The following is a 21,633-nucleotide window of genomic DNA, read 5'->3' as shown; positions in this document are numbered from 1 at the left end:
GAGCTCCGCGGGGCCGCGGGCAGGGCCGGTGCCCCCGTACCCCGTGGCCCCGGCCCGCACCGAAGGAGTGCGGGTGGCGTCGGGGACCCGGCGAGCGGCAGCCGCCCCCGTGCGTCAGCGTGACCGCCATCGCCACCCGGTTCCCGGCTTCCCTTCTTCGACAGCGGCCGCGGAGCGGGGGCCGAGCAGAAGGGATGTGGTAGCGGGACGGCATCTTGCAGGCGTGCGTGGTTGTCCTTTCCCCCGAGTGCCGTTTGGACTCTTTGTCTTAGCTGGTGACGGGGAGTGGAGGTGAGAGGCGAGGCCGGCGACTGTTGGCTGCAACAGTTACAACACGTGCGTGTGAGCCTGGTAATGCTCCTGGGCTCGAAGATAGCTCAGACCCTCTCCTATCTCTTGAAAGGGGATGCTGCTCTTCGGCAGAACTTTTGGCAGCTAAACATGCCTGACCAGAACTGCAGCGGTCACAAGGGAATCGAAGATGAAGCTAAGACTTGAAGCTAATGGATCTCTCATTTTGTTTCTGTGAAATTTAAATATGTATTGAATGTGCTGTGCTCCTTGACAGTAGCTTGCTCACCAAAGACTTCAATACCAAGTACTCAGTACTCAGGATTTTTATTGATAACTTAAAACACCAGCTGTATGTGTAATTGCAGTGGCATTTTTCTATGTGAGATTAAAAAAGTTTTTTTTTCCAGTTTCACTTTATGAAATATATTGAAGTGTCATTTTTAAAAAATACTTTTCAGCTCTGTCCCAGTTATCTTTTCCTAGGTATAAATACTTACCATAAGTAAGTACTGAGAGATAAAACAGTATTGACATGTTCGCCTTCAGTAGTCTCCCCATCAGTATCAATATCCATTCAGTGCTGTATCCATGATATTTATGAGCCCCCTTGAATTAGCATGAAATTTCCTATCATCCAAAACATAGTCCTCTATGGACTCCAGAAAAATATCTAGCAAGCTGTATCTTGGGGTGATTTTGTTTTAGTCAGGGTTGTTGGAAGAAAAAATTGTCTTTTCTGACGTAGTCATTCCATAGATGGTTATTTTATGCAATTAGTTTTAGTTTAAATAAAATATTATTAATCTATTAATTTGGAGTTAGTTTATTGGAGACCAGATTTCTAGAGATGTGTCAGATATGGCATTAGAGCTGATAGTTTTGCTGCTAGTAGTTTTTTTCCTTCTTTTTTTACATGTGCCTTTTAGACAGTCTTGTTTCTTTGTGAAGTGCTGTGTGGCCTTTAAGTTTGTTCACACAGCTGATATATCTGTAGCCCACTGGCATATGCTGTCTTTGCTTTTTTGTCTGTGAATAATATTCACAATAAACAGTCTTGAATTTTTCACCTCCATGTTTCTGTAGGAAGCAAATGCTGCCATATAAGGTTTCTGTAATTCTCTGTTAATTGAGTTATGCTTTCTGCTTCCAATTTGCCACTTGCTTTTTTTAAATGACCTTTTTACATATTCAGCAAGGAGAGGAAAAATGCTTTTTGAAGTAGTTTTCTGTTTATTTTTCTCTTTTTTCTCTACCCTTTTGTTTATTTGTGCTTATGTCTTTCTCTGCTTCTCATTCTGTGCATTAAGTTAATTCTTTCTTTTCTAGAGTGTGTAGGACTAGAAGCTGTTTATAAGCCTTAATTCTGTTTCCCATGTTCTCTTTCCCCCACCTCTGTTGTTTGGGATTTGTTTCCTACCTCCCTTGTGCCCTGAGAAATTGAAATGTTTTAATTTTTCCTCTTTCTGGATACATTTTAGTGCTAATTGTGAAATTTTGCACATGTAGATGGCCTCTTGCACTTGTGGTTTTCCTGCCATTCAGTCATATGAGACTTCCTTCTCATTCTCCCCATTAATATTGTGTAAGTTATTTCTGTGTCCTAGTACAGGGTCATTTAAGAAAACTGGGGATTGTGCTGGTAGAACTCAGAGAACACCTTCAGACTGCCAATTTTTCTTCACTGTTTCAGGGTTTTTCTGCCATTTCCAGATAGGTGTTCTATTTTTTCCCCAATTCAGTATTCCAGTTCCATTTTTAGAACAGTATGACTGAATTGCCAAAAAAAAAAAAAGTGTCCAGGTTAGCAATAAGATATAAAAATATTAGTTCAGTAATGTTGTAATACTCAGTGTTCTGGTTTATACAAATGCTTTATGCTCTATATTTTAAGGGATAACAAGGTGGTATTGAAGTGCCTTAACTAAACACATTAAAACTACAGTAAAGGAGGCAAGGGGACAAAAAGTGATTTGGTTAATTGTGGCCTTTTGTGTGACTAGGTGATATCACAAAAATGTCTACACTACCAAAGTGATCATAAGATTTAGAATAAATTTTAAGAAAACCAGCCAGACAACAAAATACCTGCCTAGAAGTAGGTAAAAATGAATTGTCTTTATTTTTTGTGCCATTAATTCCTGGAATATGTTTGAGGTTTTTAGTAGTCCTCAACCTAGTTTTATGCAAACTTTAGTGTCAGCTTTGTAGCAAAATTCTTCTCATGCTGACATTTTAAAATGTGGGCTTTATTTGCACTTGGTCATGTTAATTGAAGTAGAGACATTGTAGTGAAGTTGATGTAGCAACTGATGGAATTGACAAGTGAGATTTTGGAGTGACCTTTCACGTGTACATTTATGGAGTACTTATACTCAGTCTTTTGCCAATGGCATTTTGAGACTAAATGGGGAGTTGTAGTTTACAGTATTTAGTATAGGCTTCTGTTGGATGTTCCCCTGGGACTGGCTCACAGAGGAGCATTACAGTTATTCCTTTTGTTTTTTGCTGTTTGGTGTAAGTATGTTTGATGCTAATGCTAAGCCACTTCTTATTGCAAGGTGGAAGGTTTCTTGATCTGAGGTCACAGCCTGAGTGCATGGATATGTATAAATTTATGTTCTGGTAAGATAAATAGTTGGAAGAATGCTAATTTGGCTGTTAAGAAGTTGACAGCAATGGGAAGGTGATGTACAGTCCTGGCTAGTGGGATGAGGAGATGAATCCAACAGATGCTATCAAAGCATCCTGTCTGTGAGAGACTAGCACCATTGTCTGGAACTTCAGGTGTTCTGCAGAGCTTCTGTGCCTTTCCCTGGCGGGAACAGAAATTCAAGCCACTTAGCTCATTCAGTGTAGCCTACATTGTGTTGGCAAAAAGCCAGGTTGAGTGGAGGAAACTCCAGTTTGTACCAAGCAACCAGGAAAACCCCATGCCAAGCACAGCCATTCCTTCCTTTCTCCTCTCTTGCTGAGTGGTTGGTTTGATTTTTATGGGGTTTTGTTTGTTTTGATTTTTGTTGTTGTTTTGTCCAAGGATCTTTCAAGCAATTCAAGCAGATGCAAAAACCCATTTGTATCTACATTTGACTAGAGGTAACCAGAGCATTGCTTCCTTGCTGGCTGGGGACAGTTTTTTTTTTCTCCCAAATGTTTTGCAAACTTCCTGATTTCATTTGGGTTTTTTTCTTGGTTTTCATATCTGACATTTACAGTCTCTGGTTTTGGGCGTAACTGTTTTTCTTTTTTGCCATCCTTTGCTCCTGTCGAGTCATGCCCTGACTGTTCTGTTTGTTTCAGACAAGCAGCAAAGTGAGGCTGACATTAATTAGCTATTTGCGTTTACCAGACATAATGGAAATGCTGCTGATATGATATAGTGCAGACATTTAGTGTTGTGCTGTTTCTTTTCTCTGATGGGCTCCCTGCGTTTCTGAACAGCTGAACTTTTTGGGTGCTCAAGGTTTCTGTGATTGAAAGGATGGCGTTTTCACAGTTTCTATCTGCGGACTTCATATGAATTAGAATAAAATTATAGGTCTAATAACTTGATCCTGCATTTTAGCATTTTATGATTCTTAATATGAGAACATTATTAAACACTATTTAGAAGATAGTTATTTGATTGTTTGTAGTTGCCTGGTTATTTTGGAAGAGTATAGAGTCTGCACAGAATTCACAGTTGTAGAAGGATGTGGATAAAGAAGTCTTGTGTTTCTCTTTTCTTGTTTGGTTTGTGTGCTTTGTTTTGTTTTGATGCTTTACTGCAAGGGCCCTGTTCTGTTCATTTTGTGATTGGCAGTTGTTTTTCTTGGAAAACTGGTGTTTTAATTAGACCAGGTGAATCTTGTCTGTTGTCCAGGGGCACAGTGCAAGAAAACATATTTTCAGGAAGATGGAGGGGAAAAGTATTAAAACAGACAGCACAGGCATTTGATTTTCACAATCTGGAGAGAAAATGCTTGTGTAGTTCTTGGAAAATATTTGTTTGTGTAGTAGCCAGAAGGTTGACTAACTTAGAGATTTGGGGTTTGGGTTTGTTTTAATAGTACTGTTGTTTTGAACTTTTAAAATTTGAATATGCAAGTTGGTTTTATTTTGATTTACTTTACTGCAGGGCATGAATACAGCAGTATACACAGTACTGTGGGAGGTCAGGATTTCTGGCTTGCAAATGTGAATCTTCAGATACCACAGTTCCATGATGTAACTGAGAGTCTGTAACTTGTTTCTACTTAGATGAGGCATTTTTTTTCCTTAAGTGAATTATTGGAGGGCTTTGGGAATTGATGTACTTAGGAAGAAAACATCTGCTAATCATTGCTGTATTTGCTGTTGTTTGGCACTTGTCTGCAGTTAGATATGGATCTAAATGCAGGATTTCTGAAGAGCTTTGGCTGAGCTGTGCCAGTTCTGGAATTCCTTACTGCTGGTGCATGAGCTGTTTTATGTGGAGGTAGTTCCTGTGACTTTGAGTCTCTCCCTGACTTATTCAGGAGAGCTCTCTGTTCAGGTAAATGGGGAATGCCCTGCAGGAGCAAGAGTCTTGTAGTCTGGACAAGATCTTGCATGTCTTTTGGAACAATGAGCAGTGCATTATGCTGGTTTTACTGCTTGCTCAAGTTTTACTGCTTTCTCAATCAGCCTGTTGTCTCTTCTGCATCTTTTAGAAGTGTTATTTTGTTTCAAACAATGTCTTAAAATAATCCATTTGGCCTGCTTATGGCTTTAACATTCTTTTTTTGATTGGTAAATAAATTTTTAAATTTGTTAGCTGCTTAGAGCCAGCCTAGCTTGGGGCATTCCTAGTTTGAATTGGAAAATTTTGTTAGAATATCTCTTCTAACTAAAGCAGTTAGAAGTTCCTTTGTGGAACTGCTCTGAAACTGCATGTGTACTCACCTTCTATTCCAGAATAATTTGTATTTGCAAAATAAGGAAAGAAAACGAAATACTGCTGTTCTTTGGTTGTAGCAGGCTGAACTCTTCTAGGATGACTATGGCAAATAACTTTTTAAAGCACCAATGTGGGTAATATTCCTGTGGATGACATCCCAGCACAAGTTCATTAGATTTTATTTCCCAGCGATAGAATGAAAATTTAGGAAATTCTATATGTACAGATTGCCAAGAGCAGGATTTACCAGCAGGCCTTTTGTACTTCTTATATGGCAGAAACTGCAGAATTGCCACCATTTCATCTCAGATGTCAAAGCCAGATGCACTGCTTTCCTTAATAGAACTCTTCAGGAGTTAGTATGTCTTATTGAGAAGTGTCTTTTTCTTCCCAGCTCCTTACTGTCATTCCTGAATGTTTGTATTGTGCCACTCCAAATTCTGACATCACTGCCTCTAGTTTCTTGTGCTCTCTTATAAAAAAGTCTGTGTTGTGTTGCAGGAGTTCTTTGCATTTTTTCCCTATTGGATGAAATAGTAAAAAAACTTATCAGTTCACCCTGTTCAAAGGCAATGAGCTAAGTTTTACACTCCTTTCAACTAATTTTTGGTTTGGAAGTTTCCCAGTAGCTTATTGGACATGTTTCTTAACAAGGCTTTTTCCCCACAGATGTACTGTGTATTGGCTCCACAAAGTCTTTATGAAGTCTAAAGATAGACAAAGGAAGACAGGAGATTCTTGTAAGATGACTTGAAGCTTGTTGCAGCTGATTCAAGTCCATTATCATTTTAATAATACTTGAAATACACAACAGTCACCAATCCATGTGACTGTAGGAAATTTGATGGGTCTTGTGCATCAGGGGGACAAAAGGTGAGCCTTGTGTTAATTTTTCCTTCTTGCTTCATGGACTTCATAAGAGTAAGAGCAGACTTTCCTTATTAACTGAGCTAATTGGTGAGACCCTGTGAGCTAAAGGACAGTGAATCACAAGGGACCTGGCATTCCTTTAAGGACAGCCCCATGGAGCACAAAGCAATAGTCCATCCACTTGCTTGGGAAAATGAGTGGAGGTCTAAGGAGAGCAGTATTGAGGGAAGCCATGACTCAGCCTTAGCACAGCAGACACGTGCAGGAGGTGGAAACAAGGACAAGCTCGCTCAGGGATATAAAAATCCTGCCTGCATGGGCAGAGATGCTATTGAGAAAGCCACTGTTAGTGGTAAGGGCAAAGGCAGCAGGAACTTCCAGCACTGGATCAGGAGTTAAGGAAAAGGAGAAATAGGGAAATAAAGGCTTGCTGCTGTCTGTGACAGGTGATCCAGGGACAGTGAATATGGACAAGGCTGAGGCACTGGATCATTTCTTTGCCTTGGTCTTCTCTATCACATCTTCTAGGCCTTGGTCCCTGTAGGCAGGGTTAAAAATGGAGAATAACTCAGTGCTGCAAGAGGATTGGGTCAGGGTTCTTTTTTTTTTTTTTTTTTTTTTTAAGGAGAAAACATCTTTGCATTCTGTTTGGCGTAAGGAACAAGACTCCTAAAATAGTAACACTATCGAGGATTTGGAAATAGAATTAGAAAGCCAGTGAAGTAAATGGGATGGGATGAATTTGAATGGTTGTTCCCAGTGTTACTTCAGCATTTTAAAGATGGGGTCTCTTCCATCTGACTTGTCAACGGCCCTGAAGTGTTTTTGGAAGTAACATCTCTGGCTATTAATGAAGCTGGACAGTTATAAAATCATGCACTTGGTGTGTGCTGCTTCTGAATTGCTAAAGCTATGGTTTGTAATGCAGCAGATTGTAAGCCACATTTTCTCTTAAGAATTAGTGTAATGGATGGGAGCAAATGCGGGAGCAAATGCCTTTTGATACTTAAGTGTGCACAGTTGAAACATGCAGAGACAAGTAAAGAAGAAATGAAGGGTAGGGAAGCAAAGCAACCCCATGAGGACTGTTAAAAGTGGTTTTTTGGAGTGGATCATAATTCTTACATCTCACAGCTTTTTAATTTGGGAGCATAAGTGCACAATTGTTTCCCAGTGACTGCCCTTCATCCTTGATTGTCAGCATCATCTTCAGATTAAATCTAAACCAAAGATGAACATACAGAGAGGTGTTTGAAACAGGTGTTACAGAGGCAGAGAGAATGCTGATAGGGTTTCAGCATGCCCTGACAGTACATAGAGTGTAAAATACTGAAGTCCTGTGTGCATCATCTCTTTTTATCTCAGTACTTCAGGGGAAGATGGTTTTACCATCCACCAGATACAGGTGTTTCTCTGTGAAATTAGTGGTGGTTGACAGAGCAGAGTGTAATACACTCAGCCATGGTAGTTTGACACAAAGGTTAAAGGAGTGACACAAAATGTTCCTGTATTTACTCCCCCTGGCTTTTTTTCTGAGCAGCCTCTATTAAGTTCCTCTAGATATCACAGCTAGTAGATATTTCAAATTAGGATCAGATATTAGGGTCCAGAGGGAAAATCTGCCTGATTGCCTATGAAAAATTAGAGTTTTTAAATGCTTTTTTTGACCCATCGTGAAATGAATTTTAGGATTTCAGTTCGTGCTTAAAATTGCGACGAGCATTTTAATGAGGTGACAAAACAAGTGTGATACTTCTGCAGACTTGTTCCTTAAAATTCCTTTGGTTATCAGTGTTAGTGTCTGTATCTATTCTTTGAAGGTCTGGCTGAACTGACTTTGTATTCTTAACAGACCCATATCCCTTGCTTCCTCCTCACTGGCAGAACAAGATCAACTTTGTGTTTACTGCTTCCTGCACCGTGTTCCCAGACAATTCTTGGTAATGGATGCTGAGGAGTCCAGATTAAGAAGTGCGTCATTAGATAATTGTATTCCAAGAGCAGATTGCTTTAGTTGGGAGTGTAATGCAATTTGAAAGAATTTCTTGATGCATGGAGTACTGTAATGTTTCATTTAGTGTGTTTGCAAAGGATCCAGATTGTTCCTTCCCCATCCAGAGGTAACTGGGAGTGGTGTAAGACACAGTGGTTTGTTTCTGTATGTAGCTTGGTGTACCCATTTTACCTTCCTACATTACCCCTCCTTTGGGAAGACTTAAAGAGCAACAGTGTGCAGCAGCTTGTCCCGTGGATTTTGGCTTCCTTTTGTGGTGAGGTTGTTGATAAGGATTCCTGCTATTTGTTACTATCCCTTATGTGCTTGGATTATATGTTCATGAGAAGCCACTTCATCTAAGTCTGATCTTCAGCCTTGTGGGACTGAGTCATCATTTTTCCCATGCCTAAGAAAATCTTGCTCAAGAGACCACAGAATCATCAGGTTTGGAAGAGACCTTCAAGATCAGATAGTCCAACCATCAATTCAGAATAATCACGCCTAAGCCATATCTCCAAGTGCCACATCCAGCCTCAATATTTGAAATATTTTTAATAAATGAAGCACTGGTCTTTGTTTTTTGTGGGTTTTTTTTTCCAATGCACAAGATGAACCTTTATCATCTCTCATTTTTTTGGTTAGGTATTTCACTTGTTTTAAGTAAGTTTCTTGAGAAGTGGTTTGTTATTTGTCTCTGTGAAGTTTGTTTTTTCACAGTCTATAATATCAGTAGTTCTTCAGAAGTGGGCCAGACCAGGAACTCTCTCAGGGAGGCTTGCAGATCTAGTTCATGCTTTGGTCAGGTTGTTCTTAAGTTATTTGGTAAGAGCTCAGTGCCCAGCAGTCTGTTATAAGGTGCTTGTAGGGAAGGTGCCCAAAGCTGATTTGGAGAAGGATAGTTGAAGAAAATTATTAATAACTTTCTAGGGGAGTCTTTTGAAGGAAAAACAAATTTTAATAAGGCTGTATTTCTGCTTGACCCTTTTTCCAAGTATTTCCAAGTGTTTCTAAGCCATTGATCTCACTGCTGTCAAATGTGATTTAGATTTACTTTGAATAATGCACATAATCTGCATTGGTGTGTTATTTACCTATTGAGACAAATCTTATTTTTGATAAAACATCTTTTTTTTTTTCTGTGCATGAAGCATATACAATAAAATGGTACAATAAAAAAAGGCTTTCATTTGTTGTTGTTCAAACTTTCTAGGGGTTTGGCCTTGTATTTTAATATCTATTTTGTCATTTTGCATACAAGCCCTATTTCAATAGGTTTTCAAACTCTCTTATAATATATTTGTGTCTTGTTTTAGTGCACTAGTAGAAATGTACTGTCTGATAGTAACTTGTTGCTTGACTTCTCATCTATTTTTCAGTTTTAGAAATTTGTGAGATTTAAGGATATTCATCACTTTTTTGATATCATGTTATGCTAGGTTATGTACTCAATTTGCATGAAGTCTCAAATCTGTTACTTCAGAACTGGTAGGCTGAGTGGAGGTTCCATAGCAGTTACATAATACACATTCCAGCTGTCAGAAGCATCTGTTGGTTTCCTTTTTTGGTTTTGTTTTCTTGTTTGTTTTTTAACAAGAGAATTGTATGGTAGTTGCTTTAATACAGAAATATTTCCTAGATGGTAGCAATGGCTGTCAGAGCAGGTTTTCTCATGGCATCACTATGTCTTAGTCACTAGACTTAGTGATGCAGAAAATTGGAAGAGTTCAGTACAGTGTTATTAAAAAGACAAAATCTTCTCAATCAGATTGAGTGTTATATTGACATATCTGTGTCTGATTTTTATTGTTAATTTTAACATGGTATATGTTTAGAAACATTTTTAAGACCCAGGTTTTCACAGCTGCTGTTGGCCCGGTTATGAATCTTGTACAGGAGTTGTGCAGGAGAACATTTTAAATGTATTCTCTCAAAGAATATTTGTAATTTCACAGCCTTTAAGTATTTCCTAACTTTTTACAGTTTTTTGTTATGTAAATACTTAAACATCCCCACAGAGAGTGTGGGATGCCATGAAACAATGTTTGTTTCTACATTTAGTGTATAAAACACTGTCTGTACTTACCAAACTGATACAATACATGATTAAAGAAAAGCCCCAAACAGAAACCAAAACAAACCCAAAAAACAACCAACCAAAAAAACTCAAACAAACCCCCCCCATCCAACCAAACCTCAAACTGAAAGGAATGTAACATTGTAGCAGCCTATGTACTCAAGTATACATAGTTAATATATGTTTGTGTAATTGCTGCCTCTGATATCAACACAGCCAGCCCTTGTTAATTCTAACAAATGATAACCCAGGGTTGAATTCCTCAGTTTACAAAGCAGTTTTACTTCAAGATGTTAGAAAATGACATAGTACAAGGCATCAGATTTCTTTCTGAGCGTTATAAAGAGTAGCATTTTTTTCCAGAAATGTTTCTGGAGAGTTTGATATTTGTGGTAGAAAATGTTAAATAGGAGATTAATTTTTCTGAAACCTACTATGAGTTTAGTTTGACCTTAAGAGATAAAAACCATGGGACAAACCATGTAGATAGAAACCTGTTCTGAGTATCCCAAGCAGATTTAGACGGTTCCTGGCTTGTAGCAGACCTGTGCCACTCTGTCACATGCTCCTTCAGGCACTCTGTAGCAGAGGACAAGACAGAGTGCCCTTTGCAGGCCAGATGAAAGCAAACTAAAATATCACAGCATTTTTGTGTTCCAGAAAGTAATGTAGCTGTATTCCACATTTCAGAGCAGTGGAAAAAGTTCTGTGTTGGAAAGTCTTGTGGGGAGGGATCTGCTCCCACGAGGTACTGGAATTGTCACCCGGAGACCCCTTATTCTGCAGCTGGTGCACGTTTCCCCAGAGGATGGTCGGAAAGGAGCTGGAGATGAAAATGGTAAGTATGATCCAATAATTTGTTTTGCCTTTTTATTCAAGTCTTTCCTGTCCTTTGCAATGATAAATCAGTTGCTGTAACGTTAAAACTCTAGTATGCTTTTTAAAATTTTCTTGGAAGAAAACACAGCTGTTGTCGTATCTGTTTTTTCCATTTACCAAATGTCATGAAGTAACAATCTTTTGGATATTTAAAATACCTTTAATGTTTTAAGCTTTCCTGTTCATGGGAATTTCTTTTGAGAAAAACGGGCATTTCAGTTGTAAAGATAATTGTCAGGAATGTAGAGAACATGATTTTATTTAGTGTGTTTTTCATCCCATCCCCTTTTGCAGTTTATATAAAGTATTTCATTAAGAGGGTGATGAGTGTTAGAGTTTTTAGAAGGAGGGTAGGAAATTGGTAAGTTGTGGAGAAATGAAAACAAACTTGCAGTAGAAGCAAACAGAATTGAACTGACAGGGCTTACACATGCCACCCTACAGGGCTGCACTGAGAGACTTCAAGTGCATCGAGCAGGGCACTTTAAATGTTCTGTAGTTTTTACTTTGACACTTGTCTTCTGTACTGCTTCTATTTTATCCTTCAGCAGATCAAGAAAGTGATCTCAGTTGTCCCTTGGGAGTTTCAATGCTCATTTCATACCAACTAATGCTCCTGATTAGGAGCAGCAGGGACATATCCACCTTCTGATAGTAAGATAAATCTTAGGGTTTTTTTATGTAGACACTAATAACTGCACAGGCTTTTGTTGGCATGATAAACTTGCGACTATAAATATTCTCATTGTGTTCAAATTTCTCTTAATTTCTTTCTGCCAATGGTAAGTCAAGGTATCAAATGTTCTTTACAGTATTTATTTTCCTGTAATATTTATGGCCTTTGATTTCTGAAGGACAGTTACTTGTATTGTGCTGTTTGAAATGTTTAAGTTCCAATCTTAATTGCTGTCACAAGCAGAGAACATAGTTAGGGTTCATAACAATTAGCATGCAAACCATGAGAAATTGTAGGGAAAATTCAGGCTGGAAATTATTTCAGGAGATCTCTAGTCCCATCTCCTCAAAATGGGTCCAACTCTGAAGTCTAGACCACATTTCTTTGGTCTTTATCTGCTTGGTTCTGAAAACCTTGAAGGATGGAGAATTCAATCTCTGTGCAACTTTTAGAAATGGCACATTTGATGTCTTTAAATGTAGCTTTATATTGCTTGTACTGTGCAGTGTATAGTTTGTATTTCTAGAACTTCTCAGAATGCTTGGATTCTGAGTTGTAGGGTAAAATATTATTTTGCTCTTCTTTGCTACTTTACAGGTGTAAAAGGAGGTTTTGTAATTGGAGTATTCTGAGTCAAGGCAGAGCCTTTTTGTTTAGGTTGCATTTCATTTGGGCATTTTAAATTAAAAATTCATAGGGATGTTGGGCTAAATTATTATTTATGATGCCCACTTAGATTTTTTGGGGGAAAACAATTAATATGTACTATGTTAATGTTATAATCTCATCTTCTTCTTCTGATAGAGATGTGGGCTTGTTTGGTGAGAACAGGCATTTGATGAGAACAAAAATTATGATTTTCCAGTTGAGTTTGAACAGTCTCTTCTCCAAAATTCAGGCAAATTGTGGTCTAAATGATGTTGTCACTGATCTGGTCTAGCTTATGTTCAGATTGTGGTGTTACATCTGAGAAGATGGGATCAAGTAGCTTGGAAAGAAAAAAAATGACAATTTCTTATCTTGTCTGTGCTGTGTAACAATTGTAATAAGTGCCATTAGAGGTCTATTTTTAGACCTCTAATTTTATTTGTAATGAGGTGGATGTTGAGGTAGGGTTGAAGATGGATTTGGGATTTCCCAGAGGGAAATAGTCTTGCAGAAAAGGATTTTATCCAGATGGGGATTTCTTTGCAAGTTGAAAATTGGGCAAGGGAGTATCAGTCTTAGCATGTTCCTTTCTGAATGCTGGGATTGAACTCTCTGTGAACACAACTAGTTTTGTACAACTCTCTCTTCTCTTTTGACTTCTGTTTTGTGATTGTCACTTGTGTCCATCATAATGCTTGCTCTACTGGTATTGTATATTAACGCAGCCATTTCAAAATAGCTGCTACTCCGTGGTTCTTACAAGCTTTAATTTTACCTCTGTTGGAGTGTTGGCATCCAGAAAGCTTCTCAGTTTTTAACACAAAGCATGTTTGACTGCTGTACTGCTCACTTAAGGAGGGGCAAGTAATACCCTTTGTACTGTGATTACTGCAGTAAATAAGAGAGTCAGAAAATACCAAAGATAAATTTTCCGTTAAATGGGAACTTCTGTATTTTTATAACAAGCTGATCTGTATATTCTACAGAGAATGTGTGTAATTTGATGGGAAGGAAATGTTCTCATCATGCTTTTGCTGTTTATTGTTGGCTCTAGTGATTCAGCACATATGGTGTGTTTGATGTGATGATACCACACTGTGGTGTTCTCTGATCAAATTGCAAGAGAAGCAGCACTTATCAGAGAACTGGGCCTGGTCTTGTGAATTATTAAATTGGCCTTGCCAATTAGTGAAAACCTATAATGGTAGTTCAGAAATGGAAAATCAGAGAGAACATATCAGTGGCCAAGTAGGTGCTTATAGGTTCCTTTTTTTCATTTGTTCCAAGATTGAACATTGTTCAAATTCTGAGCAGACAGAATTGATACAGAACACAGGAATAATTGATGCAGATCCATTGCTTGGTAAATCAACATTGTTTCATTAGCCTTTTGCTCTCTACTTCAGATGGGAATCTCTTACTCCTAGCTCCCAAACAGTGTGGCCTGCTTCACTGGGCTTGGCTTTGTAGAAGCACTAGAGAGGAAAAGCTTTCCCTCAAAAGTGCTTGCAGTCCAGTTGGTGCCAAGGATGGGAAAAATGGTACAACAGTTAGTATTTGGGAAGTTTTCGTTGCCATGCTGCTGGAAATCCTCTGTGGTGGTGGCCTTTTATGACTCCCAGCAGCTTCTACCATTGGAAATGAGTAACATTTCTATTGCTTTAGAAAGGGACAGAAGATACCTGAATAACTGAAGTCAGTTATCCTTGTATTTTATTGAGCTTCTTAAAGGAGTGTTCTAGAGGACATAACAAGTACAATTTGGTAGAGGGCAGTCCTGAGAAAAATCAAGTGATATATGTGCTTTTACTGGGTATTAATTAAGGTTTGCAGGTCTTACTACAGTTAATGGAAAACCAGAAAAATATAGACTGTTGCTTTATTCACAAGATGTGGTGGGATTTTGTTTTGAAAAGCAGGATCTGTTTGTTCTTAATAGCTGCTGTTTTAGTAATTCCTTACCATGTGTAATACTGGATTTCATCATGACCAAAGGGTTGTTTTGTCACACCTTTATCTAGCATTTAATGTTTAGTGTAATCAGGTGATTAATTCTTCTGAAGGTATTGCCTGAAAAGCTTCCAAAAAGTAACATAACTGAGGGAAGACTGATTTACCAGTTAAATGAGTGATAAAAAACCATTCTTCATGGAAACTAGAAGAGTGGGTTGCTGAATGTAGGCTAGTTAAAACACTTTCTCCTTGCCTTGAGCATTGTTACCTTTAGAGAAATGCAAATCCTTTCCTAAAAGCTCCTTTCCATTAAATTGGATCTATTGGGAAACTTTGCCATAGGTGTTAGCAAGTTAAAATGCAGTGTCTCTGACCCAAGTGTGTCTTTTTAATATTTATTTTAAGGAGCTTATAGATAATACTGAAAAAAATTATTTATACATAGAACTAAGCCTAGTTCAAATTCCTAGTGCAAATTCCCATGCCACCAGAAAGAGAATAATTTAAGACTAAAAGTGTCTGAGGAGGAAATCATCTCCCAAGGAGGGACATAACCAGAGAGTGCTTGGTCCATATCTCTCAAATGTAACACTTCGCAGTATCTTGCTGTGTATTTTTCTTCCTGGCTTTAGGCCTCTCTTTACTCCCTTAGATTCAATTTTCAAAAGGAGATGAGCAATACAGTACTGAACACATTATAGTTTTTTCCTCTATGTGCATTTTACTTTATTTCCTCTGAACAGTAAATAGAACCTTTTAAATAATCTGGAATGGAGAAACCCTTTCACTTTGCACTTACTTTAGAGACTGGTATGTTATTTTGCCTATTTACTAACCAATACAAGCAAAAGTTTTTCCTGATGATGTTTTCTTCATAGCTCTTGTGCCTGCAGAACAGTAGGGACGAAAGTTTGGTTTTAAAAATTTTTCCTTAACAGATCTAGTCCATCATATTTCTATTGATGATACACACACCTTTGAGCAAAACATCAACTCTCCAGATGAACTAAGCTGTTCAAACAGATGAGTTGATTATTGTCGTACTACCTGAAGTTTGTACCAAACAGGCACAAACCAAAAATATCTTTACCAGTTTGTTTTGCTGCTTGTACTTTCAGGGTGTTGTACAGACATCACAGGAAAATAGAGTTTTAAATTCATCAACCCCTCAATAAGAAGTTGGTGGTTTTTTGTAATGACATTTCTGTAAATACTTTGAAAAATTAAAGGTTGAGAAGGGTAATGCATATGCTGTCTCTTCTTAAATCTGTCTCAGAACTGATATTATTCTTTAATTGAGTCTTAAAAATATTGATGCACAGCATCAGATTTCCCTCCCATACAGTAACACTACTTCCAATGACATTATAAATGCTTCTTTACTTTTTCTGTGTCTTGCCATGAGTAAATTATGAGAAACATATTTTGCCGAAGAAGTTCAGCTCTGTGGAGCCCAGTGGTACTGTTTTCTGTGCTCAGATAAGAAAACACATTGAGCTGTTGGAATTAGGTGTATGGCAATTATAGTCATCATTAACTCAACTTTGTTGTATAGTTACAAAGTATATCTGCTTAATAGGCATTATTTATATGTGTTTAGTTAAGGTCTTATTTCTGTGCATATTGCTAATATGTTACACACTTTCATCAATACTAGAATAGCATGCACATCTGTCTGCATGCATTTGTGCTCTTTGTAATTGAAAATGAATAAAATGCTATATTAAATATGATTTAAAATGTTAAACACCATTCAATGCTGTTTCTCTTTAACTGCAGACCCTGCTACATGGAAAAATTCAAGACACCTTGCTAAAGGTTGCCTTTATCCACTTGCTTTTTCTCCCTACACCTGAAGTGCATGCTTATATACACTAATCACATACATTTCATGCCACATGATTGTTGATTGATTACACTTTTCCTTTTACACTTCAGCTACTGTGGTGATTATTTTGCTGTCTTGTGATCTGATTGATTTTCAGTTTTCTGACCTTATTGCATTAGAATGAGATAATTTTTGCTTTTCTTCTGTGCCGTTGCTGCTTCATAGAACTTCCTGCACTTTTAATTCCCAAATCCTTAAAAAAAACTTTGTTGATCAACTTTCTTAAATTACAATTTAAGTGAAAAAAATATTTGGAAAGATTACTTGATTGTAGGTAAACCATGTGTTTGCCAAAGGGCCAGATTTCTTGTAGACAGTTCTTATAGAGCAGATTGCTGTGTCAGGGAGCACAGAGGAAATTACCCCAAACTAAAAATTGGAAATGGAACTTGCCTCTAATACATGGAAACCTAATAGTGAAAATGTGACTGCCTTGTAGTGTGACTCAAACTGCTGCCTGTGCTACAAAGCAGGAATTGAACAAAACCTCCTTTGCTGTTTCTGGGACTGTTCTTACATAGTCCCCAAGTAATTCTGGACCCCATTGGTGACTGACAAGAGTGAAGATGTTTGGTCCTTGACAGATTTGGGAAGAGACATGTTCTCCTAAGGCTTCTTTGTTATGCAGAATTCTTATGTATTTTCTGTTTGCTTGCTTTTAGTTCTACAGGTTTTTCTAACTTTTTCTTTCAGCTGTAATTTGATCTCACTTGCATGGTTTAGAAAAAAAGATGCTAAATGCTACCCTTTCCTTTCCCAGGTTTTTAAGCTATTGCTAATAATACTTTTGTTTTCTGTTACAAGCTGATATTTAGTGAACAAGACCATTTCTGAAAGATTGCAGGATAGTTGATTAGCTCAGTCATAGGTAGGAAGGTGGACCGTGTGTGAGACAAACTAGACGTAGTAGTGAGGTGCAATGTTTCAATAGAATCATAAATCTATTTATACTGAGCTATTTAACATCTAACTGTAGAAAGCTAATTAATTTTTCTTTTGCTGCTTGAAAAAAAAACAACCTCATAGTTTTCAATGACCAGGCCTTGGAAAAAATGTTAGTGAAAAATCTAATTTTTTCTCACGTATCCATTTTTATTTTCAGAGGTAGATGCTGAAGAATGGGGTAAATTTCTTCATACCAAAAATAAGGTATGTTTGCTCTCTTGATGAAGTAGCAGTGTCATAAATATGTTAACAGATATATATACTTAATTATGTTATCTCTTCCCTTGACTTTCCTGAAAAGAAGGTATTTATTGGTATTATTATACCTGCTGTACTATGTGGCAGAGTATTGAGGATTTTGTGTTTTGCTTTTTATGAGTAGAAAACTTTTGAAAACATAAAATGTCTGTTGTGTGAGTCGTTGTTTCTGCTGAGTTATCATAGTCCTTTTTGGGTTATTTTATTGTTTATTCTATTCTGTGCATTGCCAAAATTAGAATGGATGTCACAAAGACAAGGATAGGTGTAAGCAGAAGTCATTTCAGTCCATTGAAAAATTGGCTACTTCAGAGGTTTGTTGGAAAGCTGTGAGAAAGAAAAAAGAGCCTCATGTGCATCAGGAGAAGGAGCACAAACTGAGATGACCTAGCAGCTCAGGACGAGTCAAAGCTTAATTCTTGCTTGAAGACAGTCATATTTTTGTTGGCAGATAAATGATACAAGTGTTTATTATTTTAAAGTGATTTTCTCACCTTCTAGGCAGTGCTAGAAATTGAAGTAAAGTTAAAGAAGAATATAGAGGGAATCAGTGGAAGGATAGCTCTGTGCTAACCTTTTTAGCTTGGTGGCAGGAGAACAGTTTTTACAAGAGTGGAAGAATTTGAAAATGAAACTGCCCTTTGTCCTCTTCACTATGAGAAGGGGTTTAGGCTACATGTTGCATATTAACTTCAAAGGATTACAACTAGACTCAAAATGGAATTAAGTATTTGGAATTCTCTGTAGGTGGACACAAATTAACAACTTGTGTCCGACATTGGTCATAAGTGCTAATAACTGCCATCTCACAGAATTAGTCAATAGATTAAATACCAATTTCTTTCATTTTTAGCACTGATCATTCCTGTTTGCATCAGTTTAAGGGCTACTAGTAATTATTAGATTTTTTTTTTTATATTCTGCATACTTAGAGTTTTTCACCATCCCTTGGAGAACGTTATTTTGCAGTTAAGTAAGTGAATGCTGGTTTTGCTTTTTAAACTTTTTTTTCTTCATTCAGATCTATACAGATTTTGATGAAATTCGTCAGGAAATAGAAAATGAAACAGAGAGGATTTCAGGAAACAATAAGGTAAATCCTGCACTGTTCATCTGTTGTCTTGCTTTTGATTTTCTTGCTGCTTAAACCTTTCTTAAAGAGTTTCAGCAGCTAGGAGTGAAAAGCAGTTAACTGTTCTAATGAAGAACATGGGACTACTTCTTGCTATCTTGAGATTTTTTAACTGTGTTCATGAGAACAGTTACTTCAGCTGTAAGAGAATTGTTGCTTCAAGATTCTGTAATAAAAGTGCAAAAAATAAACTTTTAGTTAAACTTGCTTTCATTTTTCTACATATCTGGCTTTATGTAGTTATAGAAATGGCAGCTGACAAAGACAAAAGAATTGGTTGACAGATGGTTGGCTTTTTTTCCTTGCTGTGTGTTTTAAGGTATGTGGTGATAGAAAGTGTTTGTAGTATGAAACTACAGCCTTTGGCTTTTCATATGATGAATTTAAATAATCCAGGGCAGTAATTATTACTTCTTATTAATGTATTTCTAGGGGATCAGCCCTGAACCCATTCATCTTAAGATTTTTTCAGCTAATGTTGTAAATCTGACTCTTGTGGACTTACCTGGAATGACAAAGGTAAGGTGCAGAATGCTCCTCTTCTGACTCAGTGTGTATTTTTGAACAAGGTGTGCCTGCTCACTCTTTGCCATTGTTCTGCATGGCTAGATAAACTGCTTTCCTGAGGTTAGGTAGTGTTATGTAAATTTGACATGTCACTGTCTTCTGGGCTAAGATTTGGGTTTCTGCTGTACTTTGCTGATGTCAGAGATAGATTTGCTTATGTTTTTCCTCTCTGTACATGTAAGTGACGGTAGGTGTGTGGGCTGCATGTTCCTTTCCATAGAAGAGGTAGCACTTCCGGTCTCAGAGCTGTACCTGCAGATAGATGAGTATTTGGCAACTTGGAAGGTCTCTTCCACATTGCTTCTCCAGGAGTGGCTATGTGTATTTTGTGTAATAGGCTGTATAAAGTGAGGATATCCTAACAGACATGTTCAGATCCTGCTTGTTCAGGAATAATACGAAATAATTTTCTGAGACATGAAGATGACAAGATGACTTCTTTCCCTGCTCATACACAAATCCACCCCCCACTCTGCTAGTTGTGCACGTGGTTCTTGGGCACCAAGCCTCATGCAGGCATAAAGACACAATTTTGAACAGTTCCATCTTGGTTTTTTCTCTAGGTGCCTGTTGGTGATCAGCCTAAAGACATTGAACTTCAAATAAGAGAGCTCATCCTTCAGTTCATCAGCAACCCCAATTCCATTATCCTGGCAGTCACAGCTGCCAACACGGACATGGCCACTTCTGAAGCCCTGAAAATAGCTCGGGAGGTGGATCCAGATGGTAAGCACCAAGGCTAGCTGGATGCTGTAATTCAACTGCTTTTTAAAAGTCAGTCCTAAAATAAAACTGAAGTTGTTTGAGCAAAATATAGTAAGAAAAGTAAATGTCACCACATTTCCTAGAAAATCTAAGTTTTATATTTGCTTAAAGACTTCTTGCTGCAGTCTCTTCAACTCAAGAGGCTGCTGGGATGAATCAATAACTGATAGATTAAGTAACTATTCTAATAGTCATGGACTCACTTCTGTTTCCAGAAGTGTGCAACAAGTGTGCAGCAAAATGGTGTTAAGAATGTTGGGAGTTTTCAGAGTTTTAGTAGTTCGGAGTTGTCTGTTAGGGCAACTTCATGCTTTATTGTCCAACATTGTTTCCTTTGGTAGAGAAAATATGCCATCCTCCAGCTAAGTAATTGACAGTCTAGCTGTTAGTTTAGTGACTTTTAGTAAGGATAAGATGGATTCTGTGCCCTGTATTTATGTGGGAAAACTGATTTAATAGAATAGAAAGATGATAATTTTATATTTACCTAAGGACTTTGAAACAGATCTGAAGCTACTGGCTGCCTGCTTCTTGCTTTTGCAAAGTGCTGTCAGTACCATTGACTAACAAATGGCATTGTGTAATTTGGAAGAACATGGATTAATACACTTGGAAAATAAACATACAGAAATTAGGCTAAAATTTAGTGTTGGTACCCTTTAATTTTTCTTTCCATGAAATGTAACATTTCTTGATTGTTTTCAAACTCCAAGTCTACTTTGACTTGTCTGCCACATAACCTTGAGGGAAAACCTCTTCTGGCAGTCAGCTCAGTTAAGCCATACTTGTTCAAGATATCCCTTTTATTTTACTCCTGTAAAAATGATCAACAGTGTCTTTTGGATCACTTCCCAAAATTCTGAAACTTAAAGGTCTGGAGTGGCAGATTATGTTGCAGGTTCTGCAGGAGTAATGCTATATGGTGAGAACCTACAGTACTAAAGTAGCTACACACACATGAAAGTTTCAAGATCCAAGAACTTACTGATTTTACTGAGATGCTGGTTTATTTTTTTAGACTCAAAAAGTGTGTTATATTTTAAAGAAAAGGTTCTTGGCACATTTTTTTTCAGACCAGGAGCTCAGGAAATATTGAGGTCCCAGACAAATCCTGTGTGTGTTAACCTACTGGTTTAGATGAGCAATATTTCCCTATTTAATGAATTTAGGCCACTAATTCTCCATTTGCTGAATTATGAGTTTTAGTTACTCTGATGAAATCAGAACATCCCTGTGAGTGTTTTCCTTTTGGTAGGTCGAAGAACCCTTGCTGTTATCACAAAGCTGGATCTCATGGATGCTGGCACTGATGCTATGGATGTGCTCATGGGAAGAGTGATTCCAGTCAAACTTGGCATCATTGGAGTAGTGAATAGGTCTGTGTGGGCACATTGGTGCTATTTTTAAAACTCTGTTAATATGAAGTAATGCTTCTGCTTTTTTAGCCATGAATATAGTTATTTTAAGAATAAGGTGACAATGTTGAAATAAACTTCTCAATAAGCAAGTGAGAAGCTTGTTGCTCACTTCTCAAAGCCTTTGTTCTTCCACTCAACCAACTGCTAATGCAGACAGGAATAGAGACACTTCTAGAAGAACTGTAGTGTCACCACTTCTGCTGTTGTCCTTCAGCTTGAGGGGTGCCTCTGGTCAGCTGTTCACGTTAGCTCTGATCCAGCACAGGTCCCTTAAATATTAGTCCTAACTGCATATTACTGTGGTTCTGTTTGCTGTATTTTTTTTACCTTACTTAGGTCAAATCTCATGTAGTTTTGGTAAGAGCATTGCTTACCC

The 21,633-nt window shown here is 37.7% G+C and overlaps 1 protein-coding gene across 4 annotated transcripts in view; it reads left to right on the top strand.

Moving 5' to 3' along the window:
- The window catches only part of DNM1L (dynamin 1 like), a 34,840-nt gene that overhangs the window by 493 nt on the left and 12,714 nt on the right, over window positions 1–21,633 (top strand). For 2 of the 4 annotated variants that reach the window (XM_084206700.1, XM_084206698.1), the window contains exons 2-8: window positions 10,819–10,966; window positions 16,064–16,102; window positions 17,275–17,321; window positions 18,397–18,468; window positions 18,940–19,026; window positions 19,638–19,800; window positions 21,095–21,215. In XM_084206700.1, the coding sequence (XP_084062826.1) occupies window positions 10,819–10,966; window positions 16,064–16,102; window positions 17,275–17,321; window positions 18,397–18,468; window positions 18,940–19,026; window positions 19,638–19,800; window positions 21,095–21,215 (677 nt within the window). The remainder of the gene's footprint in view (window positions 1–10,818; window positions 10,967–16,063; window positions 16,103–17,274; window positions 17,322–18,396; window positions 18,469–18,939; window positions 19,027–19,637; window positions 19,801–21,094; window positions 21,216–21,633) is intronic. The other 2 variants (XM_084206701.1, XM_084206699.1) reach the window with 1 other exon arrangement.

This window comes from Fringilla coelebs, assembly GCF_963513975.1.
Source record: "Fringilla coelebs genome assembly, chromosome: 5".
Taxonomy (NCBI): Eukaryota; Metazoa; Chordata; class Aves; order Passeriformes; family Fringillidae; genus Fringilla; species Fringilla coelebs.
The sequence above is the reverse complement of the archived record's forward strand: the minus strand, read 5'-3'. Positions and strand labels throughout refer to the sequence as shown.